Source organism: Haliotis rufescens, unplaced genomic scaffold (genome assembly GCF_023055435.1).
Source record: "Haliotis rufescens isolate VD_foot unplaced genomic scaffold, xgHalRufe1.0.p SCAF_7, whole genome shotgun sequence".
NCBI lineage: Eukaryota > Metazoa > Mollusca > Gastropoda > Lepetellida > Haliotidae > Haliotis > Haliotis rufescens.
In genome coordinates this window covers 6649072-6672294 of record NW_025964361.1, presented here as the reverse complement: position 1 = coordinate 6672294, position 23223 = coordinate 6649072, and the positions used below count along the sequence as shown (strand labels likewise).

General features: G+C 39.0%; 1 protein-coding gene across 7 annotated transcripts in view; it reads right to left on the bottom strand.

The window, feature by feature from the left end:
* Window positions 1-5665: 5665 nt before the first annotated feature.
* The window catches only part of LOC124144510 (pericentriolar material 1 protein-like), a 37802-nt gene continuing 20244 nt past the window's right edge, over window positions 5666-23223 (bottom strand). For 5 of the 7 annotated variants that reach the window (XM_046513949.2, XM_046513947.2, XM_046513954.2 and 2 more), the window contains exons 16-38: window positions 21336-21548; window positions 20816-20948; window positions 20287-20368; window positions 19716-19893; window positions 19421-19542; window positions 19044-19256; window positions 18791-18873; window positions 17740-17899; window positions 16277-16943; window positions 15793-15839; window positions 15177-15357; window positions 13939-14170; window positions 13232-13330; window positions 12628-12834; window positions 11954-12139; window positions 11224-11462; window positions 10938-11073; window positions 10659-10811; window positions 10014-10147; window positions 9544-9853; window positions 9164-9268; window positions 8688-8808; window positions 5666-7668 (exon numbers count right to left, since the gene is read on the bottom strand). In XM_046513949.2, coding sequence (XP_046369905.2) covers window positions 7655-7668; window positions 8688-8808; window positions 9164-9268; window positions 9544-9853; window positions 10014-10147; window positions 10659-10811; window positions 10938-11073; window positions 11224-11462; window positions 11954-12139; window positions 12628-12834; window positions 13232-13330; window positions 13939-14170; window positions 15177-15357; window positions 15793-15839; window positions 16277-16943; window positions 17740-17899; window positions 18791-18873; window positions 19044-19256; window positions 19421-19542; window positions 19716-19893; window positions 20287-20368; window positions 20816-20948; window positions 21336-21548 — 4015 coding nt within the window. In that variant the 3' untranslated portion in view covers window positions 5666-7654. The remainder of the gene's footprint in view (window positions 7669-8687; window positions 8809-9163; window positions 9269-9543; window positions 9854-10013; window positions 10148-10658; window positions 10812-10937; window positions 11074-11223; window positions 11463-11953; window positions 12140-12627; window positions 12835-13231; window positions 13331-13938; window positions 14171-15176; window positions 15358-15792; window positions 15840-16276; window positions 16944-17739; window positions 17900-18790; window positions 18874-19043; window positions 19257-19420; window positions 19543-19715; window positions 19894-20286; window positions 20369-20815; window positions 20949-21335; window positions 21549-23223) is intronic. The other 2 variants (XM_046513950.2, XM_046513951.2) reach the window with 2 other exon arrangements.

Genomic DNA, 23223 nt, shown 5'->3' with positions numbered 1-23223 from the left:
TCTTTGTTGTTTGGTCTCTGGTGAATCATCAGATATGTTAGCTAGAACTGTGGACAACCTGTACCTTGAATTAGATTAGTGATCGAAGATACGACAGGTACAAAAGGCATACTTAGTTTGTAATCACACACTGTTGGAAGCAGGAATTACCTGTGTGTACCAGACTGTACCATATTATGTATGACTTGTACACAAGAATGTGCAGAAATTGATCATTTAGTATTTATTTGCTTAAAGAATTCAGGAAGCATCCGATTATTGTTAATTGTTATGAATGTTCAATAGTATGTGCCTAGCACATAGATTGGTCCTAGGGAGCATGCGAAAACCAACATTCCAAAGTAAAATTAGTTATGACTGGGTTTTCAAAATGACTCAAGTTGGGTAAATCAAATGCCAGTATTAATTCTTCACTGGTTTGAATTCAATTCAGCAACTTTTGGTCGATGAAAGTAAAATTCTTTAGCGAATATGTTCCGATTCTAATAAACAGAAAGAAAAATAAAACAGACTCATCGGCAAATACTTTTGGTATGGGGCTATGGTTATATATTTCTTTGAAGAGTGTAGGAGACAACAACTTGATATTAATAACTTTGTTTTAATTGGGACAATTTTGTCCTTTTACAAAAGACATGAGTCTTTGTGATTCCATGTGAAAGAGCGAAACAACAGATTTGTGATTTCCAGCTCTTGTTCAGTGCTCTGAGGTGCTACATTTTTATGTATAAATACTACACAAAAGAAGTTAAGGATCAGAATCAGTTGATCCTTAACTTCTTTTGAGTAGTATAGTATTTATTGCATTCTGTTCAGTCATCTGTCTGATTTATTTATTGAAGTAGCCGTGCAATATCGTCTGCATGGTTTAACCCATCCTCTGTAATCCAGGGTCTCTATCAGGATAAATACCCTGGACCCATTTTCCACCATAGATTTGTTGTGGAAGTGATGTCACTACTGCTATCTTTCTTACGATTAACTCAGAACAAACTTTCTCTCACTCAGGAAAGTATTTCATTGAACAGTAATTAATAATGTTGTGTCATTTGAATGGGCTTCAAACAAAGTGGTGACTTGGTCCAGGGTATCTATCTGATTGAATGGAGATTTAGTACCCTGGATGACTGAGGATGGGTTTATGTTGATGCACTGACAGTGTATTGTTGACAATGTTGTTGTTTTGTTGTGCAGACAGATGAGGACTGGCCACTGGAATTTCTCCTTTCAGAACTAAATGATCTGAACAACTCTTCAAGTATATTTCAGCATTAATTTTTGCTGAAGTAGCTAGCTGACTTTTGGCTAAATGCCATGAAACTCAACCATATGACTGGTGAAAAGCACAATGTTTTAGTGATTATTTCAGTAGTCACCTTATAATTTACTTGACAAAACATGTTTCATGTTGATAGTTTTTTTTACAACTTGAGAGCAACAACCAAAGATAAACAAAAATGTTTTTGTATGAAATGGATGAACAATATACCGGTAATTGAATAATTCTTACACTTATCCCTAGCACAATATTAGTTTATATCAGTTACAAAAAGCTGATATTTTTGGTTTATCTCGTTTCTGCAGTAAGCCTGCCATTCTTTTATCGCCAAATTTTCGAATCTGCTTGTCTGCTTTTCCACCAAGCAATATTCTCTCACTTGAGCCACATTTGCACGTATTTTGTTAACAGATATTTGCTTATGAATTACCTTGTGTTGGTTGAAAAAAAGGTTAAAATATATGGAGCTCAGTATTTTTAATATATTTGGCTTGAGAATATGGGTCAGCCATTTTAGTTGAAAAAAACAAATGCTAATGTTCTTTATAGTTCAGGGCCCTGTTCCACAAAGCAATCTCAGCACTATGACTAGTAGCTTATGTTAAAGTATGCGAGCTACGGTCATCTTAACGTTAAGATCACTTTGTGGAACGAGAACGCTGTGTATTGTTAATATGGTAACATAAAATTAGATTAATTCTTATAAAAAGGTTATCATTTCTTATTTCCTTTATGATTTTTTTTAGTTGTATCTTTTTATTTTCTAATGGATTAAAGATGAAACTGTCAGTTCAATAAAAATAAATTGAAACTTGTCTTACTTATTGATTGTGGCTTTTGGCTCTTGTCTGTCAAATCTGTAAATCGAAAAATAAAAAAAATGTGTCACCTAAACATGGTTCTGGGCCAAATAATCAAGTCATTCCAGTTGTAATCTGGAGATCATCTGTTACGATAACATAGGACATCTTTTCTATTCTTCTCTGACTGGGGTTGGATAGCCCATTGTGTTCAAAGCCTTACACCAGACAGTCCTTTCCTGTGTTGGTTCCTGTAATTTCATTATCCAATGTTGTTTTCATCAGGTGCATTCAGCCTGTCCCCATCAGACTACAGCCTCAATTATCCAGTGTATCATATCTCCATTATATCAAGATAAATACCCTTGACCCATTTGTTACAATAGCATCTAAATTGCTCATATTGCTGTCCAAACACAGAATTTCATTTGCTCCTGAGATACCGTATTTGACATAATAAGCACCCCGCTCTAATAATGTACACAAGTGTTATATGCACCCTTAAGTATGGGCAATTCAATTCTGGAAAAATGTATGTCAGATATAAACATTGCAGGCTGTCAGCATAAACCACGAAATTTATCTTTCAACCAAAATAATATTCTAATAAGAGCCTCCTATTTCTAATTTTGAGAGCGCCTTGGGCGCTTATTACGTCAAATACGGTAATTTTAAATTTTTGGTGTTGTCATAATGTTGTCAAACATAGAACAGAAAAACTTTTAGGGGGGTTTGGGGACATTTACCAAGGGAAATTCTCAGGACTGTTGTTCAAATTGGGCCTAAAAGAAAGCTATGGTAGGGGATGGGTGCAGGTTATTGTAATAACTGAATTGAAATATAATACACTGGATATCAAGGATGATCAGACTTGTGTAATGAAACTAGTTCAGACTTCAAATTTTGAGAAAGATACTTGTCCTGACGTATTGAAGTGTCTGTGTCTACACCTGGTCATATCACCATAATACTGTGCCAGATTTCAGCAAGCCTGAGTATACCTCATGTAATGTACATAACACACCTTGTATTTAATTGCCTACTTGATACTGTATATCTCTTAAGTTCCCCTGTCTGTGACCTGTGTACAGCTTCACCCTTGTCATTTCATTTCATGCTGCCATTGACAGAATAAACTGTTACCTCAGAGGTTTTGCTTTGCATTGTTTAAAGTTGGTTGGTTGGTTTGTTGTTTAACGCCGCACTCAGCAATATTCCAGCTATATGACCACGGTCTGTAAATAATCGAGTCTGGACCAGACAATCCAGTGATTGATATCATGAGCATCGATCCACGCAATTAGGATCGATGACATGTATCAACCAAGTCAGCGAGCCTGACCACCCGATCCCGTTAGTCGCCTTTTACGACAAGCATAGTCGCCTTTTACGGCAAGCATGGGTTGCTGAAGACCTATTCTACCCGGAATATTCACAGGTCTATCACAGGTCTATTTTTAGTATTTCATTTATATCCTGTCCTGTCAGCTTGATGTGGAAAAACAGCTCAAAGTACTACAGGTGTAGTTAGACAAATAACTTGATGAAACCCATGAGCATAGGTATGTTGCTGACAAACCTAGAAACATAATCAGGGCAAATTTGAGATTCGAACTCATCTTCATACAATCCTGGCACACCTGAGGAACACAAGTCTTAACAGCAAACTGGACCAGTCGTGTCCCTTTACTTCACAGCAGCCTCTTGCTAATCAGAGCTTCGGGTCAGGGATTTCAATGGTGGGTAGTATGATACATACCTTTGGACATGTGATCAGTCAGGTCCTACTCTGCCAGAGAGCTAATAAAAATTGTGTGGTTAGAATGTATGACCTGATTATAATGGGGTGAATCAACTTGTGTCATGATTCAGAATCACAACCCTTCACCTTTTATAAACCTTCTTCAGTGTGTGTGTGCATGGCTGCCTCTGTGGTGTTGTGGGTAAGAGCATTTGGCCGCTTCTTACCAAAAACATTAAAAGATGGTACTTGCTGTCACCCTGCATTGTGCTCAGCATTATGGGGACAAAGCAAGGACAGGCCATCTCTGTGTAGGTGTAATGTGTCTGATTGGATTATCCCTGTTATAACTGCAGCATGATATTTCAGTGGGCTAGCACTATAAAATTTGCAAAAGTCCAGACTAGCAGAAGCAGACAGACACACACACACAAATACACACGCATGCATCACTATACAGATGAAATAATTACCGTATTCGATGTAATAAGCGCCGCGCTCTAATAAGCGCCCACGGCGATATTTGCTAATATATTGGCTAGTGAACAATCCCAATTAGCACTCCTTCCGATTGATCAATGTACACAAGACTAATTTATTCGTGTATAATACGCACTCGTGTGTTATATGCATTCTTAATTATGGGCAATTAAATTCTGGAAAAATGTATCTGTGGCATATAAACATTTCAGTGTGTCAGCATAAACCACGAAATGTATCTTTCAACTCTCTTTTTTCCACCAAAATAATATTCTAATAAGAGCCCCCTATTTCTAATTTTGGGTGCTTTTTACGTCGAGTATGGTAGTTTGTGTTTGTATACAACAGACACCTGTTAAAAAAAGAGTCTGCAATAGTACCAGTACTTTCATAAATCTCATGACACACTTTGTCGGTTGAACAATATACACCATGACAATCACATCTCTCAATACATCAGTGTGGTTTATAACCGCTTTGAACAGTATTTCAGTTATATCATGGCATGTCAGCTTGATGCAGGAAGAAAGCGATGCATGTCTAAGATGTTACCACTTTGGTGAAACCCACAAGCATGGGTATGAATGGTGTTGACAAACCTAGAAACATACTCAGGGTGAACCAGGCCTCACACCCATGATCATAGGTTGCTATATGCATAGGGATGCAAGTGTCTGTGTGAGGTTTATTATCCAACCAAAAAATAGGTTGCACATAAACCAGCTGTAGTTCAATCACAATCCATTTCTAAACTTACAAAATATACCAGTAATGAGAGAGTTTGGTTTCATGCTGCTTTGAACAGTATGTTTGTTTAATGCCACATTCAGCAACTCCCCAGCTATAAATAATCAAGAAATTACCAGACAAATCAGTGATTGATATTGCGAGGAACGATCCAGACCATCAGGGAATGAAGACATGCAATCTTCTTATCCAAGTCTGCCCACCCAATCCATTTAGTTACCTCTTACAACTATCATAGGTTGCTAGGGACTGGAATCCCCATGGGTACTGCAGTGACATCACATCATTGGCACTAGTCTTGTAGTCCTGGCCAAACTGCCCAATAGTTAAGGGATCATAAGGACTAGTAGAAATTTGCCATTTTTAAGGGTTTTGCTATATGTTATCACTGTAAGGACTAGTGGACTAAAAATGTTAGTTTCTACCACTGAAGGAGATATTGTACTGACAGACCAAGAATCAAAATCAGAGTGAACCTGAGATTCTAACCAGCAATCACTGGATTCTGGCATGACTAAGGGATGCTACTCTTCACAGCAAACTTGTGGTGCCTTAGACATGTTAGACACATGGGCCACCTGTGCATCTTCATTTGACAAAAATAATACAACTCAATTATGATGCTATATCAGTTTATTGATAAAACAGTGGCAAAGCACATCACAGTTACAGCATGGGCAGTCTTTGTGGCCTGCTGCCTACATCTCTCATCAGCCCTCTTCTCAGTCACTATACACTTATGCTCAACGACAGAGAGCTTCCCTTGGGGAACTCCCTGTCCTCACAATCACAGGCAGAAATCACAGACACTTCCTCAGTTTGGTCCAGTTTGGTCCACTTCATGTCACTTCTCATCAGCTGACATTCTTACATTTTAATGCTGGAGATTTCAAAGACAACATGCAGGTTTATGTACCATAGCACTAGGACAATAGTTAGATGGGATCAAAATATACAAGGAAAGTTATGGTTCATCGGCTTACAGTGTCAATGTCATTAACTGATGGTACCTTTCATCTCCCATTCAACGGGTCTTGCATCCTTTCAAACCAGCTGCAATTCAATAATTGACAAGCAAAGCTTTGTATAGTCACAATTTGTTATTTCATTTCATCTGCAAAATATGTGTTACTTCAGTTGGTACTTGACACCTGTCTTCAACCATTACACTTTCATATTTACCTCACTGCCTGATAATAGCATGTGTACAAATAACATCTCACTCCAGTGACAAATGTATGGGGACAAGCCAGGAGAGAGGATTATTGGTAATCATTAATCAATATCTGATAGTTTTGAAATAAATCAATTTTACATTAGGAACGATAATGTTCATGTGGATAGGTTTGGATTTACAGTCGTCTCTCATTATCTCTAAAGTTACAGATCAATTTACAAACAGAGAATAGGATCTTGCATAGCAGAGGAACAGGCGTGATGAAAAAAACCATGTATTTCTTATTTAATGTTCAAACCTTTCAGTAAATTTTGAAATTATCTGTAATGTCATGTAATGTTCATAGGATTAGTTTTTTTCATTGTGACAATATTGGCTGAATATTGCTGATGCAACATTAACTTTGAACTTACTCACTCACAAAGGATTACCAGGTTTTGAATTTGGCACTAGCCCACTAGAGGTGTCATTTGTCTCCTGTTAAAGGTATAACAACCAGTAGAATTTCAGGATTAATAGCAGGTGTTGCTATATGTCACCAGAGCTAGTAAATGTTTCAGGTTTTTTGCATTCTTGATTATAAGTCAACCAAAAAATGGCACAGAAAAAACCCTAGTATTTCAAAAACTTTGAGATAATGAGAAGCCGACTGTATATAGCATTGGTACAAGATAGGGATGAACTACCACTGTACCTGGTAGGGCTGGAAACATGGACATGGTATGAATGATAGAGATGAAACCCTGAAGTGGTTTACACAGCACACTGCAATATCAGAGACAAGTGCATGATCTATCATTGTGTTTGGTGGCTGTGTCAAGGTGGGTTGGGAGCACACACTAAATACTTACACTGGTCAACCTGTTAATTTAAATGCTTTACTGTAGGTAGCAGTTTGAAAAGATAACACAGCTATTCATTGTTTGATTTACTAACTGTCCTGACTTTGATTTTCCAATGTGTTATGTGGTGGTGACTTCTATAGCATGATAATCATGATAAAGGTATGTTTTAAAGCTGTTTTTCAGCATACAATTACTAACTGGCAAAATATATAACTTGTTAATTGGCATAAAATAAATTACATAATCCTGAAAATATAAAGCTATGAAACATCATCTATATCAACAAGAAAACAACAATGATGGATGGAATAACAATGCAACCTACATCTCATCAGCAGTTGGTGAGTTAGATCACAGTGAGGCTGTGTTACTACGGCCTGTGTGAAACTGAGGCCAGTATCAATGGACAGGCAACTCAGTAATGCTTCAGTTTGGCTTGGATGTGAATGTAGTAGTAAACATGGTTGTCAGCATATGCTGATAGTCACAACAGTAACAACAACAGTATTGTCTAATCAGTAAGTGGTGAACGTGAAAATGTGTTGACTGCTGATGTTGAAGTCTTCCATCAGTAGAATGATGTTGTTATGCTTCACTCTCTAAAACAGAAATAAATAGGACAGGATTTAGAACCTGTACTGCCATATCTACGTTTATGAAAAAAGATAACAATATGGTTGCAATGAATATGTAATTACTCATCATACTCTGGACATAGAAGACAAACAAGCACAGATGGTAATTTGGGAGAATATCAGGTTCAAATAGCACGACTATATGAATAAACAAAATAAAAAACGACAATAGTGCATTGCAATGTGATACCTCATACTGGAGCTACAATATTTTGTTATTTACTTTTGTTTCTTTGTTGCTTAATGCTGTACATAATATAACTTAAACAATATCGCCTGTAAATAATCTGGACCAGTTAAACATGTAAATAATATTATGAACATCCCATTCTGTTTGGGTACAAAGACACACAATCAACCAAATCATTGAGGCTGTCCACCAAGACACATTGGTATCAGGGAACCAATACTACCCAGGATTCCCAGTGTGGTGGGACAAGCAACAATAGTTGCAATACAATGTGATATACTGACAGTGTAAGAACTGAGGATATCATTTAGAAAATCATCAGCAAAACAACCCTGCATCAAAAGCACTTCATAAAACAAATATCCTGCCATCTTAGTAGCGTACTATTTACAAACACACATACAGAAAGAAGTAACTGATCAAAGTGCACCAAAGAATGTACTGTGTTTATTCCCAACAGATGCAGAGTGAGTGAGTGAGTTGGGTTTAACGCCGCTTTTAACAGTATTCCAGTTATATCGCGGCGTGTCAGCTTAATGTGGGAGGAAAGCCCGAAGTGATGCAGGTCACAGATGTTTACCACTTCGGTGAAACCCACGAGCACGGGTATGGTGCTGACAAACCTAGAAACATAATGGGGGCGAACCGGGATTCGATCCCACAATCATAAGTTTCTGGCGTGCCCAAGGGACGCAACTCTGCACAGCGAATCACAGCGCCTTTGACGACTGGGCCACCCGTGCCCCCCAACAGATGCAGAGGTACAGGAGTCAGAACTGGACAATATTGGTACCTGGTTCTTTTAGGGCGCTTCCGTCTCCAACCAGCTCTGCGGAAGTCTCCATCGTTGTTAGAATACCTGCAGCACCAGTAGTAAGCTTCTGCTCTTCTTCTAACCTCTCTTCAAGGTCAGCCTGAAATACATTCCATACACATCCAGTTTTGGCTTGCAAACATAGTCTGTTTTACTGAATACATCTATCCATATATACATTGCATAACAAGTATTAAGTGATAAAAAAGTATTTAATGTATGTTGCAATATAATATAAACATGATCTTCTACTCGTTCATCTAAAATAAGATAAAAAATAAAGTCATATGCATTTTGGTTTGTCACTGAGCCATTGGTTGAATAATTATAAATAAATTTCTATAGCACAAGACACAGAATCACATAATTTGTACTAATGTCAGGAATTGAACATGGATCTTTGCTGAAGCCAGTCAACACTTTAAAATACTTGGTTAATAAGAAAACAATCTTACTGGACTGCCAACTGTGAGTGTGACAGGAAGGTCCTCCAGACAGATGTCCTCAATGTATACATCTCCATTAATGTGCACTTCACCATTGACATGACCTTCAGCCTGCTGGTAGACAAAATGTACTTAACAGGAAGGTCCACTCAGACAGATTTAGTCTGATACAGGGAAACAAGACTAATATTCTAGCTAGCTGTAGAACTGTTGAACATTACTTCCTATATAATACTCCATAATCATGTATAGTAAGTTGTTATTAACTTAATAGAAGCCATAACGGTTCATATGAAGAATAGGTTTGCAGATATGTGTAAATCAAACCCTTATATTCAGAGTTCACACTTGGCTATTCTACAGCCACAAAGTAGTAAGAGATCAGGTACCTGGCTGACCTCCTCTTGTAATGCATCTATCTTTACTGGAGTTGTCCCCCCTGTTACTGTGCCATCTGCCTCTGATGTCTCTGGCTGTTGTTGTGTGTCAGCCTCCTTCTCCTCTTCAGCAGTAGCATTGTTCTCCTTCACAGGAGTTGATTCTGCTTCTCTCTGCTGACTCTCGGATTCTCCACTAGCTGATGACTCGTGAACTGGCTGTGAATGCTCCAGTTTGTTATCCCGAGACACAGCAGTCTCAGATGGGTCCTCCATACTTTGCGACTCATCTGCTTCATCCTCATCTTCATCACTTCCAATTCTGTAAGAAACAAAGAAGAATGCAAAAATAAATGAAATTCCCATGACAAAATAAAAAAACTGTCAACATTCTTATAAAGTTGAGCTAGCCAGACTCAAAACGTTTTGATCCTGCCTCCCCTTGTATTTCGTTTTCAGAACTGATCATTGTGGTAACTGACCTGGTAAATGGTTTGGTCTCACTAACAGCCAGCTCTATCTGCAGTCCTGCAGCTTTGTATGGGGATTCCGGATCTTCATCCTTCTCCTCTGCATCCTGTATTGGCATCTCACTAGCCAGCTCATCATCCCGGTCCTGTAATATCAACATCCTTATCAACAAAGTTAATGTTTCATCAACTGAAACATTTAGCTGTTCGATATTATTGCAAGTAATGTACACACCATGTACCTCTAAAAATCTGAATGCCAAAAGCCATTTGCTCCAACAATGCTATTAACTTCCTAGTAATAATAAGCTACTACCACAAGCTAGCACTGGAATGAAGAGAGTGACTATTACAGTGAGTGAGTTGGGTTTAACGCCACTTTTAACAGTATTCCAGTTATATCGTGGCGTGTCAGCCTAATGTGGGAGGAAAGCTCGAAGTGATACAGGTCTCAGACGTTTACCACTTCGGTGAAACCCACGAGCACGGGTATGGTGCTGACAAACCTAGAAACATAATTGGGGCCAACCGGGATTCTAACCCACAATCATAGGTTTATGGCGTGCCCAAGGGACGTGGTGCCATAGACGACTGGGCCACCCGTGCCCCGTGACTATCACAAGCAGCATCACACAAAGAAACAATGTCTGTGGTTACCTTTCCCAGATCCTCCTCTTCAGTTTTGGTCATCCTGAGTGTGGAAGGAATACGGTCATCATCTGTAGGCTCCGAACTGCTCTCGTTACCATCAGATTCCTCACCCACAAGGATTGCCATTTTCTTGCTGGAGGCAGACTTATCAGAGACAGACTGCAAATCAAACACAATTCATGAAATGACTGAATGAGTGGACAACTAATGCAACAGATAACGCTCTGCATCGAAAGACAAATGAAGAACTTTTTCAGAGCCACAAAGAGAAAAGCTGTTACTGACCTGAAACCATGCATTTGTTCGGATCTTGTCTGCTATGGTTGGTTCATCCAGATCTTGCATGAGCCGGAAGAAAGCCAGTTCATTGAAAAGAACCTCTGACATATCCACTAGCATTTCCTCTCCACATTCACGCATTCTAAATGAAGCAAAAACAAAACAAACATCAATCAGTCCATGAACGTTGAAATGTTTTGCATGAGTAATCAATTTCTATTTAACGCTAGTCACCAATACTCCAGCTATTATCACAGTTGACAGTAAATAGTTTGAGTATCATCAACCCTACCTGCGGCCCTCAAATTTAGCCATGGAGTCCTGGAGTATGGATCCCAGCTGTCTGTGGAAGAATCGAGCAAACTCCTGTCCATTATCATGCTGCCTTGTGAGAGAGAGCACAAGACGCTTGATGTATGCCAGCAACTGTTGGGAGCAGGCATCATCCATATGCTCTTTAATCACTGGCATGATCTCAGTCATAATGCTCTTTATCTGTTGGTCCAGCTGGTTAGTGTCAATCCGTGGGTACTGAATAATACAACAGTAACATATACAGTGGTGTAGGAAGAAGCAATTTAAAACTCACACCAATTAGTTCACATATTTCCACTACCCATGAATACTAAACATTCTCAGAAAATTCAGTGCAGTGAAAATGCAGCTGTTGGCAATGTAAATAACCAGGCTCTAACTTTTGAGGAACATTTGATATAAACAACATCTGAGAAAATCAAAATGAGTCTTTTCCTAAACCTGTTATCCAAACATAATGCTGATTAATCAAAGTGATAAAAATGCAATAGCATCACTTTGTGGTTGGCACTATTCCAACCATATTGCCATGTAACGCTGAAGGAGAAATCATGATAAAAATATTTGTACTGCACATGAATAAGATCAGGCAAATGAAATGTTTTACATTAAACATCCTTTGTCCTCTTTTGGCATGCATACATAAAAAAATATATGGACAGTCTCCAGAATGAAAAATAGTCTCCAGAATGAAAAATGATACTAACACTGACCGGCATGTCTGACACTGAGCTCTCACTGCCTTGGTCCATGGTGCCACCATTAGCTTGCAAGTGGTCTGTGAGTGATGGTCGTCCATCTCGTCCTCTCACAGCTTCACTGTCACTCAACACACCTCTTGCCCTTTCACTCTCTGCCTTCAGCTTCTCATACTCTCTCATTTTCTCCAGGGCCTAGTGAACACAAATATCTGGTACATTGTTTGCTTCACAAACAAATCTTACTGTAGTTGTAGGTATAGTTGAAAACAGAAAATCCCTTTCTCATGCTTCTATAAAATTTAGGGAAGTTCCAAGCCGATATTTTGTCCAGCAAACTGTTAAGAGTTAAAATGAAGCACCACAGAACACATGGCTGCCCATTCCAAGGCTGACGATTAACCATTGATCAGAGTTATTCATGCAAGATGTAAAGCTCTGAGGCTAGATAAACGAATAATCATGAAAACCACAGTGTCATCATATTTTGTGTTGAAATACTCTTACACAAGTTGCTCAAACTTGGACTTTATTTGATCCCAGCTCCTTAGAACACCCCCAAATATTATCACCTGCAGAAAACAGCTCATAAGTATTTCTGTTCGGTTTCTTTAATGTCAGGTTAGATAATTCATTATTAAATACCAAACAATGCCAAGCAATCTATAAACTGACGCACTTACCTTGTCAAAATGAATGACAGTATCGCCGAGTGAATCCTGCGCGAAAGGGGAATCCCAAAGGCTGGTAGACGGTGTTGAAAGGGAGCTAGTGTTTTCAACTTTCTCTGCATAGTCAAATGTTCCATTCCTCAGTGAACCACTGGCTTCCATCAATAGGCCAGGACGTTTGCTTCTCTGAACCATAGCAACACGTTCTCGGAGTCGTGCCTAATGAAAATAGAACATACCCAAATGACTCAAATAACATAGGAGTCATGATTCCTGCAACTCAGGATATCAAATGGATTAACTTTTGAAATCATCAGTAATCATAGCGCAAAACAGAACAATATTGTCCAACTGATAGATCCAAACTCTTTCCACATCAGACAGAATAATTCTGTGCAATGCCTTTTAATGTCTAGCTAAGACAATCGGAGGAGGAAATATCAGTAGCTCTATGCTACAGAATGAAGCATGTAACACTGATATTAGTAGTAAAGAGTATCTCATTAATAACAAGAGCGGTTTTGATGTTCCAAGTCCCAAGTTATGCAGGTACCATAGAAAAACCACAAATTATACTGCAATTTTGAAAGTGTTATTTTTAATTTTTTGTACTAACCTTAACGTCTTCATCATCTGAAGTGGCAAGACTTTCGCTGGGAGTCAGTTCTGAAGGTGTACAATTTCCTGCTGTGGCTGTCAACCATGGTGGTGGTGGCTATAAATACATCGATGTCCATAAATTGTCTATATGTGAAGATAAAAATTTACCTCTGTCAAGATAATCATTACTCCTAAGTCAAAGTCAAAGTCAAGAAATACTATAAACTTGGCAAATGAATACACAACTGTGATGAGTCATAAACTACACTGACCGCTTCAGTGTCTAGAGGTAGAGTGTCCGCCCAGAGAGTGAAAGGCCCGGGGTTCGATCCCCTGCTGCTTCATACCAAAAGATGTTAAAATATGGTACTTGTTTTAACCCAGTCTGGCGCTCGGCATTATGGGGGTCAAACAAGGACTGGTTTTCCATAGAGTTAGTAAACTGTGTTTGAATGAGGTATCTGTGTTAAAAAGCAGCATGGTATCTCAGTAGGCTAGCACTATACAACCGGCAAGTCCACGCATGGACGCACGCACGGTATTCATGTTAAACTATGACATAGTATCTCGGTGGGCTAGCACTTTAAAATTGGCATCAGTCCGGTAGAGTAGCAGCCACCCAAGCACACACGTCGCAATATAAGTGCAATAATCTTTGACGCGACGGTAAACCCTATTTCACCTCAACCATAAACTACACTATTTTTAAATGTTGATATTTACCGCAGCATAAGAGTCACTGTTTTCTTCTGTAAGTGTCTTAGACACAAGATCCTGTATAGCATAGAGGCCACGTTGTCGCAGGTAGTCCGAGTTAAGCACCTGTAGGATGCGGAATAACTCGATAAGGAAGTGTGGTCTGCTCTCATTCTGGGAGATAAGGGTTGCTACCTCCGAGTAGATGGTTTCCCTCAGTGCTTCAAACAGTGATAGATCACCACCAGCATCCCCATCCCTGGAAAAGATTGTTCTGATCATTTGGCTTGACTGAACTAACAGTAACAGTCAGTAGACCCAAGTGTTCAAAATTAACATAAGTCCAAGACTTTAAAAATTCAGGAAGGAATAAGGATTACCACTTTTACCATACGAGAGTCATCAACAGATGACAAATCCCCCAGCCCCCAATAGATTCAAACAAACAAATCATCTGACTGTTACAGTAAGTTCAACTTAATGAGAGAATTTCTACCTAGATCTGTCTGTACGTATACAAGAGAAGTTACTGAGCTATCAAATCAATATCATGGAATTAGGATTTGGAACTTTGTATTTCTATGTCAGGTGCACACCAATATGAACAAAGTCAAACTTGTTGTCATGGAAACAGAAGAAACATAAATTCTAAAAATCCCTAAACAGCAAAAGGCACCAATTGACAACCTCTTTTTGGTGTGTGCAAGGTTTCATGAAAGAATACCTATCAGTGTTAAAGATTTGGTCCAGACAAACACACCACTATGAACAGATTCAAATTCACAAACTTGTTGTATGGAAACAGAAAAATGACAAATGATAAAAATCCCTATATAGCAAAAGGCACCAATTGACAACCTTGTCTTTGTGTGTGCAAAGTTTCATGAAAGAATATCTATTAGTTTTAAAGATATGGTCTGGACAAACACACCACTATGAATGGACAGACTAACTGACAGACAGACCAGATGATGACTATATTCTCCTGCATTATATGCATTATAAGGGGATAAAACATAAATGACAACTTTTGTTGACTTGAGAAAACAAAGAATAATTTCTGACCCATCTGAAAGAGGAAGTTGTTTTTAAACATATATACTACTCATGGATAGTTTCGCAAACATAATGTTCCGTGTTCGAAATGAAGCATTAAAGTCAAGGGGTCCTGAGGTTGTTGGGGACCTATTGTAACCTGGAATCCCTAAGGGCTTTTCCCAGTATAAACATCAATGTAGAACTGCATCATTATTCCCACAAGATACCTTGTATTCCTTGATTGTCCAGCATCTGACATGCGAGTGGACAAAATGCTGGAGAGACTAGTGTTGTCATGGAACCCTGCACCACTGATGCCAGCACTCAAACCTGGCCGGTACTTGCTCCCTAGACGATCAGCAGTGCCAGCAGTTTGATTGGGTGAAGAATAGCGATGCATACCGTCAACTGTAAACAGTACTATGGAATAGACAAACAGCAAAGCCGAACTTTGACACTTTGGTAGAGAGTGAATCAGGTTTTACTTCCAAGAGAATAATATTCCAGATATATCACAGAAGCCTGTGAATTATCAAGTAAGTGGTTGACAGCACAATGATCCATACAATCTCCGAGCAATGACTAACTGTCAGCAGGATTATACAACCTGATCACCTGATCCTCATTTAAGTAAACTAGTACTCTTCCAAGACTCTTTGTTCTTTGATATGAGTAATAACAACACTCATAAATCTGGGTGTTGACAGCTCATTAAGAGCTTAATTTCAGGTTTGACAATGACTAGATTAACGCTAGCAAAGCTTGAGGTAAAACTGATTGGACAGTTTACAGCTGTTCACTGAATTCCTCAGATTTGTGGAATATTGTCACCTTTGTAATTACCTGTTTCAAACACTCCTGTGGACTGTCCTTGCGTTGCATGTTGTTTTCTGCAAATAATGGAAAACATATTAAACAAAATGATATATAGAGAATTTCACCCAAATGTGTCTTTTGATATCAAATATATCAACACGAGTTGATAAAAGTGGAAAAATTCCGAGGCTTGCCGAGGATTTTTGCCACTTTTATCAACGAATGTTGATATATTTGATATCAAAAGACACGAGGGTGAGATTTTATTTATCATCCAACATCATTCTTCCAACTTTTCAATTTGTAGACAGTAATTAGCAGTGTCTTCAGTGTAAAAAGTACTGCTAACAGCTTCAGTAGCAGAGCCATTAGTGATGTCATTTGATTGTGACGTCATGGTAACCAGTGATGTCACAATGGTCTGCAAAGCATTGTGATGTCATTTCCTTGCAGCGATATCTACAGTGTACAAAGCGCACAAATGAAATATGAATGACTGCAAATTACTTACACTTTGCGGGAGTTGAGCATATCTTGTAAGTTGAGTCTGGGAGCTTTGGACGCATCTGTGTTTTTGTCTTTGCGTCCAGTGCTGAGATAGTTGTTCTGTTGCTGGTTCAAGTAGGATCTATCCTCTGACTGTAGGTACGAGTCAATCCTCGGTGGAGGGACAGGACGCAAGTTGTTGAAGTGAGTTTCACTGCTGGTACTCTGGCGATCACTGGGCCTCATATCAGTTTGTGGACTATGTGATTTCCGTTCCTCATTGTAGTAGTTGGCTTGTCTGCCCCCAGGATGGCGCGTGAAGGAGAAGTTCGAGGGAAAGTGAGGGTTGAGGGTGAATGTTGTCTGTCGGGAAGAATGCATATTGATGCTGGCAGTGCTATTTGGAATGGTTGAAAATGAAGTGGTCATTGGTGTAGTGAGTCGTGATGTCTGTGACGGGCTTGGTCGCTGGTTTTCCTGTCCATCGTTGACAGGCTGGTTAGACTGGGGGCAGGAATCGGTCACCTGGAGGGTAAGACCTTGTAGTTGTTGCTGGATGTTCTGCATCTCCACCTGCTGTACTCCCAACTGTTGGTAGCACTGGTTCAGGCACAGCATCAGCTGCTGTTGTTGGATTTGCTGTTGTAACATGTCAGGCATGAGGTTCCCTCCACGCATAGGTACAGAAAAACCTGAAGAGGTAAAGGTGAATGTTGGGTCAATGTCACATATGTAATGCTTTAACCAATAGCTTGTCATCAGAAGATGACAAATCCCCCCAGGCCCAACAAATTTGAAAGAACAAATCATCTGACTGTTACTTTAAGTTCAACTTGATGAGAGAATTTCTTTCAAATCTGTCTGTCCATATACAAGAAACAATACCATGGAATTGGGATTTGGAACTACGTATTTCTATTTCTGGCAAACATCACGATGAACAGAGTCAAAGTCAAACTTGCTGCCGCAGAAAGAGGAATTTTGTAAAAAAAAATATATTAAGATTCCTAAATTAGCAAAAGGCACCAGTTTAGCACCTGATTAATATATCTACCAATTTTGGATGAAAAATGTTTAATAGTATTTTAGTTCTGCCCGGGAAACGTCAACTTTATTTCGATAGAAACAGTGAAAAATGGTTAATACATGTACCAAGTTTGGATGAAATTTATTTCACGGTTTTCAAATTGTGCTCTGGAAATTCCCAAATGTGAGGGTCCGTTCCAGAAAAGTTAGCTCAATGACTGTCGTAAGTCTATGTTAAATTATTTGAGGTATGACCATCATAGCGCTGATGGCTTTGTCGTTCCCTAAGTGACCTTAGCACTTCCACTATCGCAAATTTGTTACGGTATGGGACTTTCAACAGTCATAGCACTAAGGTTGTTTTGTGGAAGAAGGCCTGATAAGTGAATGATCATAACATGGGTCTATCCTTACTTAAACCATGATATCTTATGTGAGACATTATCTTGCACTTTCAAATACCTGATGGCGACATCATTCCCTGTGAGGGGCTGGCAGATTGTTGGTCCAGGAGAAGAGCCTGACACATCTGAGATGTTCGCTCCAGCTGCTGTTGCAGCATCCCCAGACTCTGACCACTCTGCTCCTCCTCCTGAACAATCTCCTCAGCTGACCGGTAATTCTAAAATTTACAGCATAACACCCCGACTTAAAAAGTAAATTAACTTTAATACTAGAATGTGTTTATATTAAAAAACATGTCTCCCCCTTCCTTTTTGTTGATACATTAGTTCAAGTTGTTACTGAAAATGTGTTGCAAATCCGAACAACAATAATAGCAAATCATAGCCTAGAAAGATAATTGCAGAAAATATTCATTAACTGTACAGTTTTGGCAGAAAAGAAACGCTACTTGTTTGAGACTTAATCCAAATTATTTCCATGAAACCAAATTAAAAAAATGTAAAAAATTAAAAATATGAAAAGGTAATAGTTGGGCATATGGTCATTGCACATGTATAGTTTCATGCAAAAATATTTATTAGTTTGAGAGTTAAGGCTTGAAAATAAAGTCTAGAGTTGTTTGAGACTAAGTCAAAATTGTTTCCTTTGAAACATAATAAAATAAAATTTAGAAAATTTCAAAATAGCAAAAGGCACCAGTGAAGCCGATGAGCAATGTACATGTGCAATTTAGTAGAAAACTCTTGAACGATTTTTAAGTTATGGCCCCTACCCTTGTTTGAGACTAAGTCGAAATTATTTCCATAAAAAAAATAAAAGATGACAAATTTCAAAACAGTATAGGGCAGCAGTTAAGCTGATGAGCAATTTTCATGTCATGGCTTGGAATAGGAAGGAAACACTGATGACGAGGGGAACTAAGCCAAAAATAATATGTCTGGGTTTGGGGGAAAGACAGATATAATTATGATTATGCCAGGTACCTTGCTACTTACAGCTGAAGGTTTTGTACATATGATGCAAATAGATTAATACCTTATGAAGAAATATCAAAGAAACTTTCATGCAAAATAATATCATATGTAAAATGTGAAATTCAGGAACTCACTTCTTGTTTGACTCGAACATCTCTCTTTCCAAGTTTGCCCTTTTTCTTCTGCACTCGTGTTGCTTGTTTTGGTCGTACAGATTCTGAAAGGAATGAGTCATTCAAGTTGAACAGAAACCTATGAACAATAAGGAATACCAGTGAGTATGTTGGGATTAAAACTGCCCTGAACTTTCAGATTATCAGGTCTTGAAGATGACAAAGTACCACAATTGAACTATAATCCAGGTGGTAAAGTCATTCTGACCCTTACCTTCTTGTTTCCTCATTGGTCTGGGACAACCATGTCCTCCTCCTGCTGCAATGACGGATGCCTTTGTCAGCTTCGGACGAGCACTCTGCTGTTTAGAGTGATGGGATCTCTCAGACCTCCTTTGTCTGGCATCATCTTCAATAGTGTAGGTTCCATCAGAGTCATTCTCCTCTTCTTCCTCCTCAACCTGCACTATGCCATCACTTGGGTATCCTGGGCACAATAACATATTCAACTTCAGAAACAACATCCACGCATCAATACATCATATCAAGCACATACTTTGAGACAATACTGCAATATTTCAAAAAACAGACACAGACCACCGACAGCAATCCATCAATTTACCGTCAGAGGAGTTAGAATAGAGATCTCACCATCATCATCCTCCTGTCCAGCCTCTGGGTCATTGCCATCTTCATCCTCTGTGATGCTTCCTAGATTATCTACAGTTGAACCACCCCATGTTGCCATTGTGGCATCAGCACTGGCACTGGCACTGAATTGAAAGAAATACTATTAACACAAGTAAACACACAGTGTATTAGGCTTCTGGCTATTTCATACATACACGAAACTGTCAGAAAAGATAAGGTAATCAACTACAAACTTTTACAAAGCAAGTTTTTCTGTAGGAATACACAAAACATAGAAAGTGGGTGGTTAACTCACGCAAATGCATCAGTTGAGTAAGAGACTGTATCACTATGGTTATCCTGATTGCGGAAGTACTGTTTCTTGTTCCTATCCTTCCTCATAATTGCCTCCAACTCCTTTTTCTTTTGTCTCAGTTCCTCTCGCAGGATTCTTTGTTTTCTCATTTTGCTGTACAGCTCATCATTTGAGGCAACTTAAATAAAAAGCAGATACTAAACTTTGTATTTACCAGTGCAATCATTAATCTTCCACAGTGTCATGATTACAAATCAGTGAATTGAGTCACCAGGAACAGCATTGCAGTTATACGATATCACATAATTATATCATAGTACCCAGCTTAATTTAAGAGGAAAGTCTTAAGTAATGATGTTGATAGATGTTTACCATAGGCGAAACCCATGAGCATGGGAATGTAGCTGATGAACCAAAGATCATAATCAGGTTGGATACCATACAAGACAAATCAAGGTCTTCAAAAATAACTCACATAAGTATTGTCAGTTCTTTCTTTGCATTTATCCCCAGAAAACACATCAATACATATAGATACATGCTCTCCTCTGTCGTGTTATAACTAACTTACAGGTAACCATTGGTGCACTGCCTGATGGACCTGCTCCTCGACCATCTTTACCCTGTCTCTTGGCATCTGGTTCCTCGTTTTCCTGAACATATAAGCTGTTTGTGACCAAAGCCATTCAACATAGTTTCCTAAACAGAACATATTTCAAGAGGATGAACATTCTTGGTAAACTGAAGGTCCTTTCAAGGCAAAGATCTCACACACACACACACTACTCAAGGGTTCAAGTATGACTGATTTGTTTTCAAACAGATTATTAGGACATTCATACACTATTAATTATACATCCAATTACACTATTAAGACATACCAGTGTTATAATATTCAATAACAACTTACAGAACTCTTTTGCAACATAATGTCATCATGCATAATGAGAGAAAAACATGTGTAATATATGGTTGCTAAATAGGCCTTTTCAAGGCAGATTCAAATTGATGACCTTTCAAGACCTTACTGCAAAAATGAAAGCCTTTTAGTGTCCTTGTGAGACTTGGACATTGATCAACAGGTGTTACACAATACACACCGCCAACTGGAACTGCTCCTGGAGACTCTGAAGTGCTGAGTGGACAGCCATCAGTCTCTCTCGCTCCTCACGCAAACCCAGCAGTTCCTCTCTCTGCTGCTCAATTGTAGACAGTTGTCTTGCTTCTTCTCTTCTAAAATAAACATTCAGAATAAGCTCTAAGCCACAACCGAGCAAACAAGTTTGTATATTTAACACTGCTTTTGACAATATTCATTGGGGGATATCAAGAATGGGCTTCACACAATTCACGGCTGAGAGAAACAGACAAGCATGAACATAACTTCAAAATTCCTATACTGTTGGTATCAGTTTTTGTTATTTGAGTTTTGAAGGTCATGACAAACCTTAGATTAACTACTGAAATGCAAAACTGACATTCTTACACAATGTCTTACCCCCACCCATTGTCACATGCAGGTACCATAAATATTTTAAACAAAGCTCTCTGATGCAGACTTTCATTCAGGTAATATACTTACAACATGAAATATCAAAACCAAACCGGGAAGTTACTTACTGTGAGTGTTTGTCCTGTGTTGGGATCTCTCCTTCACTGACAGACATGTTATGGTCGTTCATCTGAGCAACTTGGGAGATGACTTCGCCTTCTTCACTGGCAGCCAACTCCATCACGGTGTTTGGTATATCTGCGGCACCACTGGGAGACTGCTGCACCATTGCTACAATATCTTGCAGCTGACGCAGTTTCTCTTTAGCAGCACGTAGCTTCCTGGACACAAGATTATCAATTATGAGCATCATATTTATTTTACAATACATGTAAATAGGTACTTAAGATTAAATACATGTATAGCATATAGTATAGTATAGGACTCACACAGATCTAAGAAGACTAAACATTAAAAAAGTACATTTCACTGACATTACAAGCTTCAAGCATTTTTTTCATGGCTTATTTATTCCACCTGCATCAATCTTAAGAGTGAGTTGGATTTAATGCCACATTGAACAGTATTTCAGATTTAATGCCGCACTCAGCAATATGACAACCTGTAAACAATTGAGTCTGAACCAGACAATTTAGTGATTCACACCACTGGAGTATGATGATAATATAAAAAGTCACCCAATCCATTTGGTTGCCCCTGACGACTACCATAGGTTGTTGGGGATCTGTTCTAACCTGCAATCGTCATGGGGCATATATATGTAAAAACTGTATTTAATATCCCATGAAAAGTGGAACAGTTGAATGCATTAACATAAGTAACTAGTGATGGCTGTGTGAGGAGTAAAGGTTGTCAGCAAAACAAAGTCCATATAATTGCTGCCCATAAGAAGCAATCTTTTCTGCTACTTAGTGCACATTGTAAGTTGTCAATTCAATTTATCTTACTGACATTTATTCATACTGGTCTTGAATATATGTTTGCAGTTTCAATGAGTTAGAAAAACTCATAGCAGACGACACAAGTGAACCGAATTACTCCAGTTCTCTTCAACTCAGCAATGCTTATTCGAGATATGCAAGTTACCTAAGATGTGTGCTCCTATGGATTCCTCAGGAGACTACATGAACAGGCTACATGGAAAATAACTGCCTGCTCCTTAACCAATCAGAAGCTGGTATTTTAATGTAAGGTGAGATAATTGTAGAATTTTCCTATTCGGAATATTCTATAAGTAATACGTTACCACTGTTATACCGAGGCTGTTGTCTCCCACAACTGCTGCTATAGCGAAATCTACCACAGAGATCTCAATTACCTCATGCAGCACGTGCGTAGCCACCTAGCTGCATGTGACACCCTTCACTCTTGTCTCTTGCGAGAGCAAGTGCTCGGGGGACGGACGGGCGGGCAGCAGCCCAGTGGTAACGTATTACTTATAGAATATTCCGAATAGGAAAATTCTACAAATTACATTAAGTAATACGTTACCACTGTTATACCGAGGCTGGCTACCACAGTAGGCGGTGGGGAGCACCTACAACCCGAATCCTGACTGCTAGCGTTCCTTCCGACCAGCGGAAGTAAAACACCAAGGCGGAAGCACTCGATGCGCATGCACCTAGCTAGGCGTTACCCTATAGGAATACCAAAGCACTGTCAAGCGCATACCGTAAGGCTCAATCGTCATTGCCAAAACGATTGGTGACTCCAAACGGCCCCACTGGATAGGTATTTCATCGCCGCAGCGGATGAGAACACTGTATCCGCGTGAGCTTAATCTTAGATCAGGTTAAACAGTCGAAAAGAGGGAAATTAATTTCATTCAGACCGTATATCCCAGAGCAAGCCTACTTAAAGTATGCATTAGGCGCGTGACCTAATTCCAGTATTTGTAAGCATGCATCACAAGGTTGGGATACACGACAGACAATTAAAGACATAATTGTCAAAATACAAATAAGGACAAAGCACACAAAAAGCCGCCCTCACCTG